The following is an 11338-nucleotide window of genomic DNA, read 5'->3' as shown; positions in this document are numbered from 1 at the left end:
CAGGGTCTCAATGTCCTTCTTGTAATAAAATCAGCCTCAAAGCATGTACATCTATGTGAAATATTTACAGTACTGACAGGCCAGGAAGTGAGCTTCAACACCAGACCTGTAATTGTCCAGGCTGCCTAATTGCTAGCTCACTCCCTGGCTCTGTTTTGCACTTCTTTTAATTAATGCTCTTGATGACAATATCCATGGTTATTACTTCAATGATAGTTTACTCCAAAGACAGCTGCTGAGTAAGCAGTATGAATTTGAGCAACATTCCACTGGGGAAACAAGAAGAAATAGAAAAAAAACTTCACCATGAAGGTCATTAAACACTGGAACTGTTGCCCACAGAGGCCTGTGAAATCATCTCTTCCTTGGAGATGCTCAAAACTTGGCTAGGTAAGACTTTTAGTATTGATGAAGCTTTGAAAGTCACACTTGACTGGAGCAGATGTTTGAACTACCTGGCCTGACAGTCCCTTCCTTCTGAAATCTTTATGGGATGCAACAGGCTTTGAAGCCCCAAGACAGCCTCGGCACTATTTGTGAGGTCTGAAACACACATCTGTGTTAATGCTCACAGAAACCACTGCCTTGCTGCTACTATAGCATAGTGTTCACTATCAATAACTTGAAAAAACAGCAGAAAAGATTGTGTTAGGGCCTCAGGACTGCCACAGAGCCCAGGGGAGACTGATGGCTACACACCGTGAGTAAGATGTGGATGTAACCTTGCAAGGCAGAGCTTATTGTCCAGCCTCAAGTTAGGGATTGTTCCCAGCTCTCTGAGCAGTAAGGCTGTGCATATGGTCAACATAATGTGGAAAAGCAAAACAAAACAAACACACTAGAACTGAATTACAATTTAAAGGAATTGTTGAGTATGATGGACTGAATCCACATTGCAGTCCAAAATCTCAACAGTGTTACTATTACACTTGTTACAAACATTTTTTGGGGGGGGGAACTTTCAGTCATGAACACAGTAATGGCTGCATTCTGCTACTGAATTGTTACTGCATGGGATACCCGTATACAATCATGAAGTAAAAAATACCCAACCTAGCACTAAATTGGAAGTCTGGGATAAAAGTTACATTACAGTGAAAAGAGTAGAGAGTAAAATCTGGGAGGAAGATGTGCTTTTGAACTTACTTCCTTTCAGAAAACCTGGTGACAGTGCCAATCAGAAAATATCCAGAAGAATCAAGCTGTTGGTTATGAAACAATCGATTATTTCTGTTTTAAACCAAAAAACTAAAGTGCACATTTAGGACAGGCATATGCCTCCTCTAAGTCAGGACAGTAAAAGAGTTTTACATACATAGTCACAGGTAGAAGCATAGCGAAGGAAGGCTGCCTAGATGCCATCTCAAATACTCACATAAGAGAGGTGATACAGGTTTTAATAACATTAGCCTTTATTGATGACACTGGAAAGATGTTTTAAAGCATCTGGTTTTCCATAAACAGGAAAGGAAATTTTGCTTGCTATGATGCAATTATATAAAAACTGTGTTTCTAATATGAAAAAAAGGTTTGCATACTTGATAACAGTACCATCAAGAATTTCTAAGTAATGGTATTTTTGACAGAAAAGGGAAAAGCAAACTTTCATGGACAGAAGTCAATAGTATAAAGCAATCACAAGCATACTACAGTGAATTCTGACAATTTGTGAGCACAGTTCTTGAAGATGGCTGAAGAAACAGATCCTAGTAGGATCAAACTTCACATATTTACACTCACAGTGTAAAAGTAATATTGCCAGTTAACTCAAATACGCATTTTCATTGCTGTTCCAGAAGTCAGGGAAGCCTAGAAGCTAAACTTCAACCTCAGGTGTTCACACCTGAAACAAAATTCCTCTTGCATCCTGCATAATTAAGGCAAATTTTGTTATCTTTTGAAAATACCTCGTACATAGTTTCTGCACAAAAATAAGAAATAAAAATAAAACTATATATATATATTTAATGGAACACTGTTACATATGGTCCAGCAGAATAAGGCACAAAAAGTAAATAAAATGCAAAAGCTTATATAAAAGTTAATGTGTTATTCTGAATGGAATACAGCAAAATTCAAGTAGATGAGTATACTCGTTTCTTGCAGTGGGAATTAGACTTCATGTAGATATTTCGTGCTAAGTCTGATGTACAAAGATTCAGCGTGTAAGTACAAACTATCGGAAGTAGGTCATTTGAACAGTGACTGTATTTAGAAATATGGTACTTTTCAAACCACCTTAAACAAGGCTCCTCAATGGGACTGTTTGACCTGAAATCTAAACATTATTTTTTCCGGGAAATGAGGTATGTTTGGTTTCTTGCCCAGGCCACGGGAAATTTTGTATGCATGCTTAATTGGCATACTGATATTTTCATTAATATAAATGACATTACATGCCAACGTTGGGAATGTTTGCACAGTGTGTTTTTGCAGGTACTCACAAGCATATTTTCTCAATCTAAAATTCCTCAGAGATTACTGTGCGCAATGGCCCACTTGTATCGGTGCATTATCAGGGTCAGAAACCTTTTAGGTGAGTTGACAGAAGCGTGGTCTGTTTATCAACAAATCTGTATTTGTACGTGTACTCATAGAGAGAATGGAGAATTTCAAGATAAAAGGCATGCATTGTAATCTGTTGTCTGATCACAGCCTCAGAGTCCCTCCCAAGTAACAGATACAACATTTTCATAAGGAAAGGGGAGAGCAGAAGAAGTTTTCACTTTCTTCCCACAGTTTCAGCTAATTTCTTCAGTCTCTTCTTCAGCTCTAGAGGAAACTTCTCATAGCACTTTTTGCAGACAGGCTTCATATCGAACTCAACGAATTTATTCCTAAAATGACATAGCAAGAAAACAAAGTTTTAGTGGAAGGGATCCTGGAGAAAATAAAGGTCGTATTAAATGCGCACAGACAAAAAACTGCAACTGCAATTTATACATATATATGAAATTACTTTCATAAGCTTATATACACTGCAGACCGTGATTGAAATACTGAGTGAATTGTGCCCCTATTTATAACTGTGTCTCTTAAAAAAAAAATCTTTCAAACTCAGCTGTATTGCTAAGCAAACTAAGCTTAAGATAATAAAGTAACAATATTTCAAGTTGCAGTTTTGTGAAAAATAGTTGGCTGTGACAGCCATGAATGCATGCAAAAACTTTAAGTAAAAGCATCTGTATAGCACTGACCAAAGAAGAAAGGAGCACAGGTGGTGGTGAGAAGAAAAAAAGTTTACAAACAGATGGGCTTTTTCTTTTTCTGCTTCTCTTTCTCCTTCGCTTCACGTTCCCGTTTGGCAAGGCGTCGCTTAAATTCATCTGGCATTTTCTCATAGCAGTGTTTGCAGACAGGTTTTAGATCAATTTCAACAAACTTATCTCTTCACAGTTAAAGGCAGAAAAAATAAAGGATGAAAAAGGAGAAGAATTAAGAAGACTGAACTGAAGGAAGAACGGAACAGGCAGCTGGAAGAGATGTAAATTAGTAAATGGAGCAAGAAGAAGGTACAGGCACATTTTCTCAGTGTTGTTCATATGGCTTTTGTATTGTAACAGTTAAACCTACAGCAACATCTAATATTTTAAAGATAACCACTGATATGTTTTGAAGGCATCACACCTATCGATTGACTTACTTGAGCGTTAACTTAGTGTTGCAAGTTGAACAAGCAAAACAGTTCACACACCATGCCTTATTCAGAGCAGATACAACTAGAGCAAGGAAAAAAAAGAGAGTAAATCATTAGCTTTATCAAAATAATTAACAGTTAAGCTCAAAATGTTCGTGAGATGTGAAAAACAATCATTTGAATCTTGTAGTGAGCATTAAGATCTGCAACAATAATGAGGCAAGGCCTGGAAGGCACACCTGATTGTTGCACAGTGGGACTGTGAAGCAATGATAAATCTGTCTTGCAGAGGGCACACAACTCTGCTTTGGAGAGGAAGTGTCTTCTTTTTGTTCTGTACCTCAATTTTCAGTTACTCCTCTCTTTCAGTATACCTTCGCACCTTTCCCTGCCAAAAGTTGCTTCTGTTTCCAACCTCAGATCAAGGATTCTAACTAAGGTTCTAAAATTCCACATGGAGCTCTTGGAACTGGTCCAGAGGAGGGCCACTAAAATGATCAGGGGGCTGAAGCACCTCTCCCATGAAGAAAGGTTGAGGGAACTGGGCTTGTTCAGCTAGAGAAGAAAAGGCTCTGGCGATAGATATCTCATTGTGGCCTTCCAGTACTTGAAGGGAGTGTACAAATAAGAAGGGGAACGGCTTTTTACAAGGGTGGATAGTGATAGGACAAGGGGGAATGGTCTTAAACGAAGACAGGGGAGGTTTAGGTTAGATATTAGGAGGAAGTTTTTCACACAGAGGGCAGTGACACACTGGAACAGGTTGCCCAAAGAGGTTGTGGATGCCCCATCCCTGGAGGCATTCAAGGCCAGGCTGGATGTGGCTCTGGGCAGCCTGATCTGGTGGTTGGTGACCCTGCACAGAGCAGAGGGTTGAAACTAGATGATCATTGTGGTCCTTTTCAACCCAGGCCATTCTATGATTCTACAATTCTATGATTCAGGACAATGTTCTTCTCCTATATTTTGTCAGCAGCAAACAGAACCAGAACTTTGTAAAGCAACTTCTTTTCCCACACTATGGGGCAAGCACATCCACATATGCTTATACTTCTTCCACTGCTTGCCAAAACAATACTAGTCAAAGGAAAGTCTGCTTACAAGAGATCTCTATAATGCAGTCTCTTAAAAAACTGCTGCCACAAGTGTTTGTTTCACCAGATAGAGGGAAAAAAAAGATTGGATACTCATCATTTGTGACAGCAGTGTCAAATTTGTGTGTAGAAACGAAAGAAGAAATGTAGAATAATTGAGGATGCAGAATGAAAATAATTACTACTTTATAATCTGTCCAGTTCAGTGACTGAAATGTACAATATTGAGGGTCAGATTATATGGCATGACATTCACAACATACAGAGATGTGAAGATCAGACAAGGCTGCATTTACTCATTCACTCCAAGCCCCTGTTCTCTTCATTCAGGATCTCAGTGCAGAGGACAGCACTTCTGGATTGTTGTTCTGCAGGTAGAGTCCAGTCCCAAAGTCTGGCGAAAGCGCATTTCTGGAATGTAGGTCTCACCCTATATTTACATGACTGTGAACTACTTTATGGCTCCTTTTATATACCAGAGGCTTCCTCCCACTTTGAGAGTGGCTTTGGCTTAGGTGAGGCTAAGATGTGTGCTACAGTGTTTACTTCAGGCAAGTGTAGCTAGGAACAAAATAACGTGGCATGACTGCACGTGGAATGATTTGCCTTGTGGTATTTTATCACTGTTGATAGTCCAAAAAGCCTACAAAGCAATCTCCCCTCCTCAAAATTAAGACACTTCCAGTTATACCTTCCCAGGACAGATCTTTTCAGGTACAATTCCTCCCTGGTTTTGTGAAATTATCATCAGCCTCTATTTTCAAAAGACAGGTGCCTGTGACAGATAGGTGAATATCTCCAGGAACCAAACTGAAACAGTGGAAGCTGGGAACTTCAAAAAATAATCCCTCACAAAGCCCACCTAAATTGTTCAGTATCTAAATATTTTTCCAAATCTGTGTCGTGATCCCTAAATTCATTCGAGGAGATGCCTCGAACTGTGGTCATTCTCACAGTTGTACGTGTCCCTTATGAAAGCTGGTGGGGGCAGGAAGCCTCCTCTGCATCTCTCAACATCCCTGGCCTTTGGTTATTACTAAAAGGTTTCCAGCTGACCACGGTTCTCTTTAGCTCCTGTTTGATCTTCCATCATCATGAAACACCTGCTGTAAGGTCTTCTTCCCCTTTGGCCTCTGACTAATCACATCTATTTTAGCTTCTGATAGAGAGAATGCCTCTTTGTGGTTTAATGGGAGCAGTAAGGGATTCAACAAAGGATCTTCCTTCTACTTTTAGAAAGAACTTTCATCAAAACGTAACATTAAGAAAACAGCTAGAGAATTGCTTACCATCTCCTTCAATCACACGATTGCAATGGAAACATACATCACCAAACAGCTGAGGAGGAAGGAGAAGCAATGAATTTTTAATGTAATGATTTTATTGACAATAATTTCTCAACTGCATTTCAATCGCTTTCCTGTTTATTTCAGTTTAAATAAAGGAGAATGATGGCAAGTCTGATTTGGATTTCCAATTCAATCTTGCATCGTCTTATCACAAAAAGTCTTTATAATAGTAAAGATAAAAACATTTCCTAACATCTGCTTGACCCTCTACAAATATGGTTTTGTTTTGCTGTCCCTAATTCTGAACATTTGAACATTTGAAATTCAGCAATGAAGAGTCACATATACATTTTTAGTAACCATCCAGCTGAACATCTGGACAACCATTCAACACACAGCTCTTACCTGGTATATGTTCTTGCTCTACCGTGACTGCAATACTATTGCTAACAGTGTCATGGCTTTTATTGTCTGCAGGGATGCCAGCAATACTTCAATCACCTGCCCTTCGTCGCTGACAGATTTAGGATCCATCTGTAATTAGCAGATACCTTACAACTCCCAAATGTAATCCTCCTTTATTTATCCAAGCAAAGATGTGTACGTAACACCCTGCATTTGGCTGACAAAGAAGAAAGGTCTATCCATTATGGTGCTGGACTGCACAATCAAAGGAGTCTGGAGGGAAATGGTACAACTCCATATATCTCTTCTTCAAATGCAAGTGGTCACTAGGTGGTGCCCTCTGACAAATTTTGTCTTTGTTAGTCTTCAAGTGGATGAAAGAGCTGCTTGATGCAGTGTATCTTAACACAGTCACCTTAGAATTGCAGCTGTAAGGAAGACCATGCTACCCAAAGACTTTGTGTTAAACCACAGCTTCTGAGTGGCGAATCGTCTTTATGTTCTTGGGAAAACCGGGTGTCATTAGCTGCTCTGATCTTAGAGATGTGTAAAAGCTTGAAACAGCTCAACATAAGCAACACTAAGCTTGAAGAACAATTAGATTCTGATTAGCCCAGCTATCCTTTATGAATTACACGCAGTTTTCTTTTTTCAGTGCAAAACTTACCTATAGAGAAACCATATAAACTGATTGCAGTGGAACACATACTAGTTAGCTTTATACTCACAGGTGATCATAAGAAAACAATCTCTCTAATTTTCCATCTCCCATTAATAAAATCTGTTTGTAAGTTTAAAAATTACAATTTTCAAAAACATGCAACCTTACCTGATTGTAGTGGGTTTCACAATATGCCAAGCCTTTTCTCTCATAATGACGATGACCCAGGAATGGCTTTTCACATTTTGCACAAACGAAATGCTGTGAAGAAAATTATGGATTTATTTTGGATTTCTTGTAAATAATGCTGTTTCTTTTTTTGAGAAAGCAAATAAACAATCCCTACTGAACATGACCAAAGCCTACTGAGCTCGCTGTGCCATCTTGAAAATAAGAATTACGACTATTGTTTTGTGCTTTAGATCACTAACATAACATTCCTCTTACTGTCTTTAACATTTCAACCCAAAACTTACAAAAAAGAAAAAAAAATGCACCGAAGTGGTTCTGATATGTTATTAATGACAGAATAAAGTGAGATCAAGTAATTTTAACCACCATTACATCTTGTGAAGAAAGCACTTGCTGGAGGAAAATTTCACAACAAAGACTGCTTATCTTCATAACTTAAACGGAAGATAAAGAACTAAATCTTGCACACAGACTTGAAATATGAACTGTCACCTAAACTGCTTTAGAGATATTTACATGGCAAGTAACTGGAAACCATAAGAATATTATAATGTCCACTAATATTACGTTTGTCACAGAACTTTACTGTCTTTCTATATATCCTGCTTCTCACTTGGTGACATTTTCTTCTACAAGAACCTTGCAATGCTTCCTTGGACTACTGATTTTAGCTCCACAGGCAGAAGTCTTTTCTCAGTGAAAGATCAGACACATGAAGGTTGAAAATAGGATTAGGAGATGCATTTGCTGATCACTGCTGCATACTTTTCTAATCCTTTCATGGAAACTAATCAGCGATATTTCAGTTAAGTATGTTAACGTTTACATTTGAGAAAGACAATGTGTCAGCTGATGTTTACCTCCACGTGCCACTGTTTGCCCATAGCATTCACCACACGTCCTTCAATTGGTCTTCTACATGCTCCACAGATGGGGACGCCCATTTTGTCATGGCAAGGTAAACAATATAATTCTCCCTTCAGCTCACGAGCATCAGCAGTAAGTTCCTTCCTGTTCAGAAATTCATTAATTGAATGATTAAAGGAACTGAACAATTTCAACTCAAGAGCTTCTGTAGAGATAATTTAATTTTTAGCACTTGTTTTAGTAACTGTATTTATACTATAACTGTATTTATACTACAATAATGTATTTAGCAGCATCAAATATGACAGTTCAATATGATTATTTTTTAAACAAGATTGATTGATTCCACAGAAAACTGAGAAAAGCCTGCTAAGTAGGATGCATCAAATTTCTCTGAAAATAGCTACTGAAACTTTTCTCACACAGGTTAGAAAGCTGTGGTCATGCCTAGCTTACATTCTGGCTCTCTTAGCATCAGTATCTTTGAGATTTACATAAATGTAACTGAAAGGAAAATGTACTCCTCTGCATTTTCTCCATGATATCAAACATCAGAGAAGGAAAAATATAAGCTGACAATAGCGCTAGCACAATACTACTGTTGTTTTTCAAATCAGCCTCTGCTATGATCCTGAAATGATAGCTTCCTTTGTACTAAAAAATAAACAACTAATAATGTGTGCTATATCCTACAGTGCCCCCTGATCCATGCATCAGTGGGGAATGTAGAAACATGCAGCTATGTATTCTGCAGATGCAGAAGCTGACAAAATGAGGTGAGAGAAAGCTTAAAAGAAAAACATACTTTGGGGAACTCAACTAAAAAGAAAGAACATAGGCAAGATAATGAAGCAGCCGAAGAAGACCGCCTTTCTACTCTTCAGGGCAGAAAAATAATGTCAATGATTTTGCTGCCATAAGCAAGTTTGTGCCCAGATTTCCTATTTTCTAAGGTACTCTGTGCTGTAAATTACAGTCTTTCCTCACTTCTCAACAGATCACCTGTTGTTTGAATGGAAGATCCTATTCTACTACCCCAAGAGACGTAACCAGACACGTATCTAGTAGCAAGGCACTCAGAACCCATCCCTTTTGCCTGTTGTACAGTACTGGTTTCCACTTTAAAATGGAAATGGATGAAGCAAATAAAACCAGCATTCTCCTGTTTTCTTTTGTGGAACTCAAGTTACCCGCAGTTTGCACAGTTGAAATGATCAGGGTGATAAGGATCATTTTTGAAAATGAGAGGTTGTTCGTCAATAATGGCATGGCACTTCTGGCAAATGTACTTTCCCAGGCCTCTGGCTTTTTCCCTGTTATGGCAGGGACGGCAGAGATGTCTGAAACAACATAAAAGGAGACAGGTAAGTACTAGCACCTGTTACTACAGTAAAAAATAGAAATTAAGCATCTAATAGAAACTCAGCTCTTTTTTGGAGGAGAATAAAGGCTTTAAAACAATTTCTTTGGTAGGCAAGCCAAGTTCAGAAGAAGGCGTATTATTTTATTTTCTATCACCATCAAACTCTTAAAAATTTAGATTGGAAGCTGGATGACAAAACAGGCCCTAATTCTGTAAATAACTATGTGTATCACATTAAAAATATGAAATCAATGGCTACATAGTCTACTTAAAAAAATCCATGAAGGATCCCACTGAAGTGAGAGCACTTAATAATGAATAGGGTGATAAACTGGACTCAAATTGAGAACTCATGTTGGAAAAAGAAAAATCTATTTAAAAATGGCAATACTTCTGCATCTGATTCGTTTCTAAGTGTCTATCACAGTATTGTACTGATCCTGAAACACCATCAGGTACAAAACACACACTTGACAAGAAATCTGGAGGTAGATAAGTAGTTAATATTTTATGTGCATATTTTAAGATATCCACTCCTAGTTTTGTGATGCATTCTTAGACCTTTTTCTCATAAAAGATACTTCAGTTACTCCATCTCAGCAGGAAAGCTTTAGGAACCATAACCTTTACATCCCCCCCAACTTTCATTTTCATCATTATCAGTGATAGAGGGAAGGGTGAAGACCCACCTGCCAGCATTCTTGACAAATCCAATATCTGCCAATACTTGCTGGCAGATATCACAGCAGAAGCATTCTGGATGCCAACTGTTGTTCATAGCTTTAATAACACGGCCAATAATGAACTCACCTGTAGGAAACACAGTAACAGGATGTAAAATACCATGCTGCAACTGAATCACTAGAATTACATAATCATTTTTGCTTCTCCCTTCTTCTAGAAAAGGATATTTTGGAATTGTCATTGACATAGTGTTGGTTTCTACTCCGCTATGTCTATAATCAAGCTCCAAATTCAAAGCACAACAGAACTGAGTTTGAGTGGCCTTGACTCTACTGCAAGAAAACTGGAGTTAAAGTACAAAGATACAGTAGGAGAACGCACTTACTAAATAGTAAATCCAACACACACACCAATTTCTGATCTACCACATAGTCCTGTCCTGTGAGGCACTGAAAAAGTGAGAAAACTACCATTTCATATTTTCTACTGCACAGCCATGCCAAGCATGCACATTGTTCTCTGCACACACATTGCAGCCATGGCCCCTGAGCAGTGCAAACACTGCCTAAAATATGTCAAGAGCTTAGCTTCCTGGTGCTGTGAAAGGCTGAATCCTGGCTCTAAAGAGCCTACTAATCAAACAGCTGTCAAAGAGAAGCGATCAGGCAGATAACAGATATGAATGAAATGAAGTCTAGCATGCAAGTCTGTGGCATTCCCATGAAGTCATAACTTTTCAAGAATAAAATTGGATGGTCTCTAGAAGTGTAGGGAAAGCTTGAGGCATCAGTGCTGACAACAACCCTGTTGATTTTGGCTACTCTCACTAAATTCAAAAACTGGAAAAGCCCAGTTCCAGGCAGGATCCATGGAGTGCTGCAGGTAAGTGACCTGGGAGGCAGTCCAGCCAGCCAGTCACATCCTCCAGCAAATTAACTTTCTTTTAACTCATGTGTTGGAACAAGTCAGTACATAAAACTGATGAGATTTTAACAGAGTTTGTGCTATAAGGAGTCAGAGTAGAAGCAGCAGAAACTAATGGGCTGTGGCAGCTGGGTGGGAAAAGTCCTGAGGATACATGGTGTAGCTCCTCCATTAACCTGCCAGAGCCCAGAACAGTTTCTGTTCTTTCTGAGTGCTGCAAAG

At 38.7% G+C, this 11338-nt stretch overlaps 1 protein-coding gene across 9 annotated transcripts in view; it reads right to left on the bottom strand.

The window, feature by feature from the left end:
• Positions 1-1390: 1390 nt before the first annotated feature.
• Positions 1391-11338, bottom strand: part of LIMS1 (LIM zinc finger domain containing 1) — a 64819-nt gene continuing 54871 nt past the window's right edge. For 6 of the 9 annotated variants that reach the window (XM_010728234.3, XM_010728225.2, XM_010728228.3 and 3 more), the window contains exons 4-11: positions 10198-10318; positions 9336-9485; positions 8139-8289; positions 7255-7347; positions 6021-6069; positions 3644-3719; positions 3198-3388; positions 2704-2837 (exon numbers count right to left, since the gene is read on the bottom strand). In XM_010728234.3, the coding sequence (XP_010726536.1) occupies positions 3241-3388; positions 3644-3719; positions 6021-6069; positions 7255-7347; positions 8139-8289; positions 9336-9485; positions 10198-10318 (788 nt within the window). In that variant the 3' untranslated portion in view covers positions 2704-2837; positions 3198-3240. Of the gene's footprint in view, positions 2838-3196; positions 3389-3643; positions 3720-6020; positions 6070-7254; positions 7348-8138; positions 8290-9335; positions 9486-10197; positions 10319-11338 lie in introns of those variants that run through there. The other 3 variants (XM_003203187.4, XM_003203186.4, XM_010728192.3) reach the window with 2 other exon arrangements.

The sequence above is a fragment of the Meleagris gallopavo genome, chromosome 1, assembly GCF_000146605.3.
Source record: "Meleagris gallopavo isolate NT-WF06-2002-E0010 breed Aviagen turkey brand Nicholas breeding stock chromosome 1, Turkey_5.1, whole genome shotgun sequence".
Classification (NCBI taxonomy): domain Eukaryota; kingdom Metazoa; phylum Chordata; class Aves; order Galliformes; family Phasianidae; genus Meleagris; species Meleagris gallopavo.
Note: the sequence above shows the minus strand (reverse complement) of the source record. Positions and strands in the feature narration are given on the sequence as shown.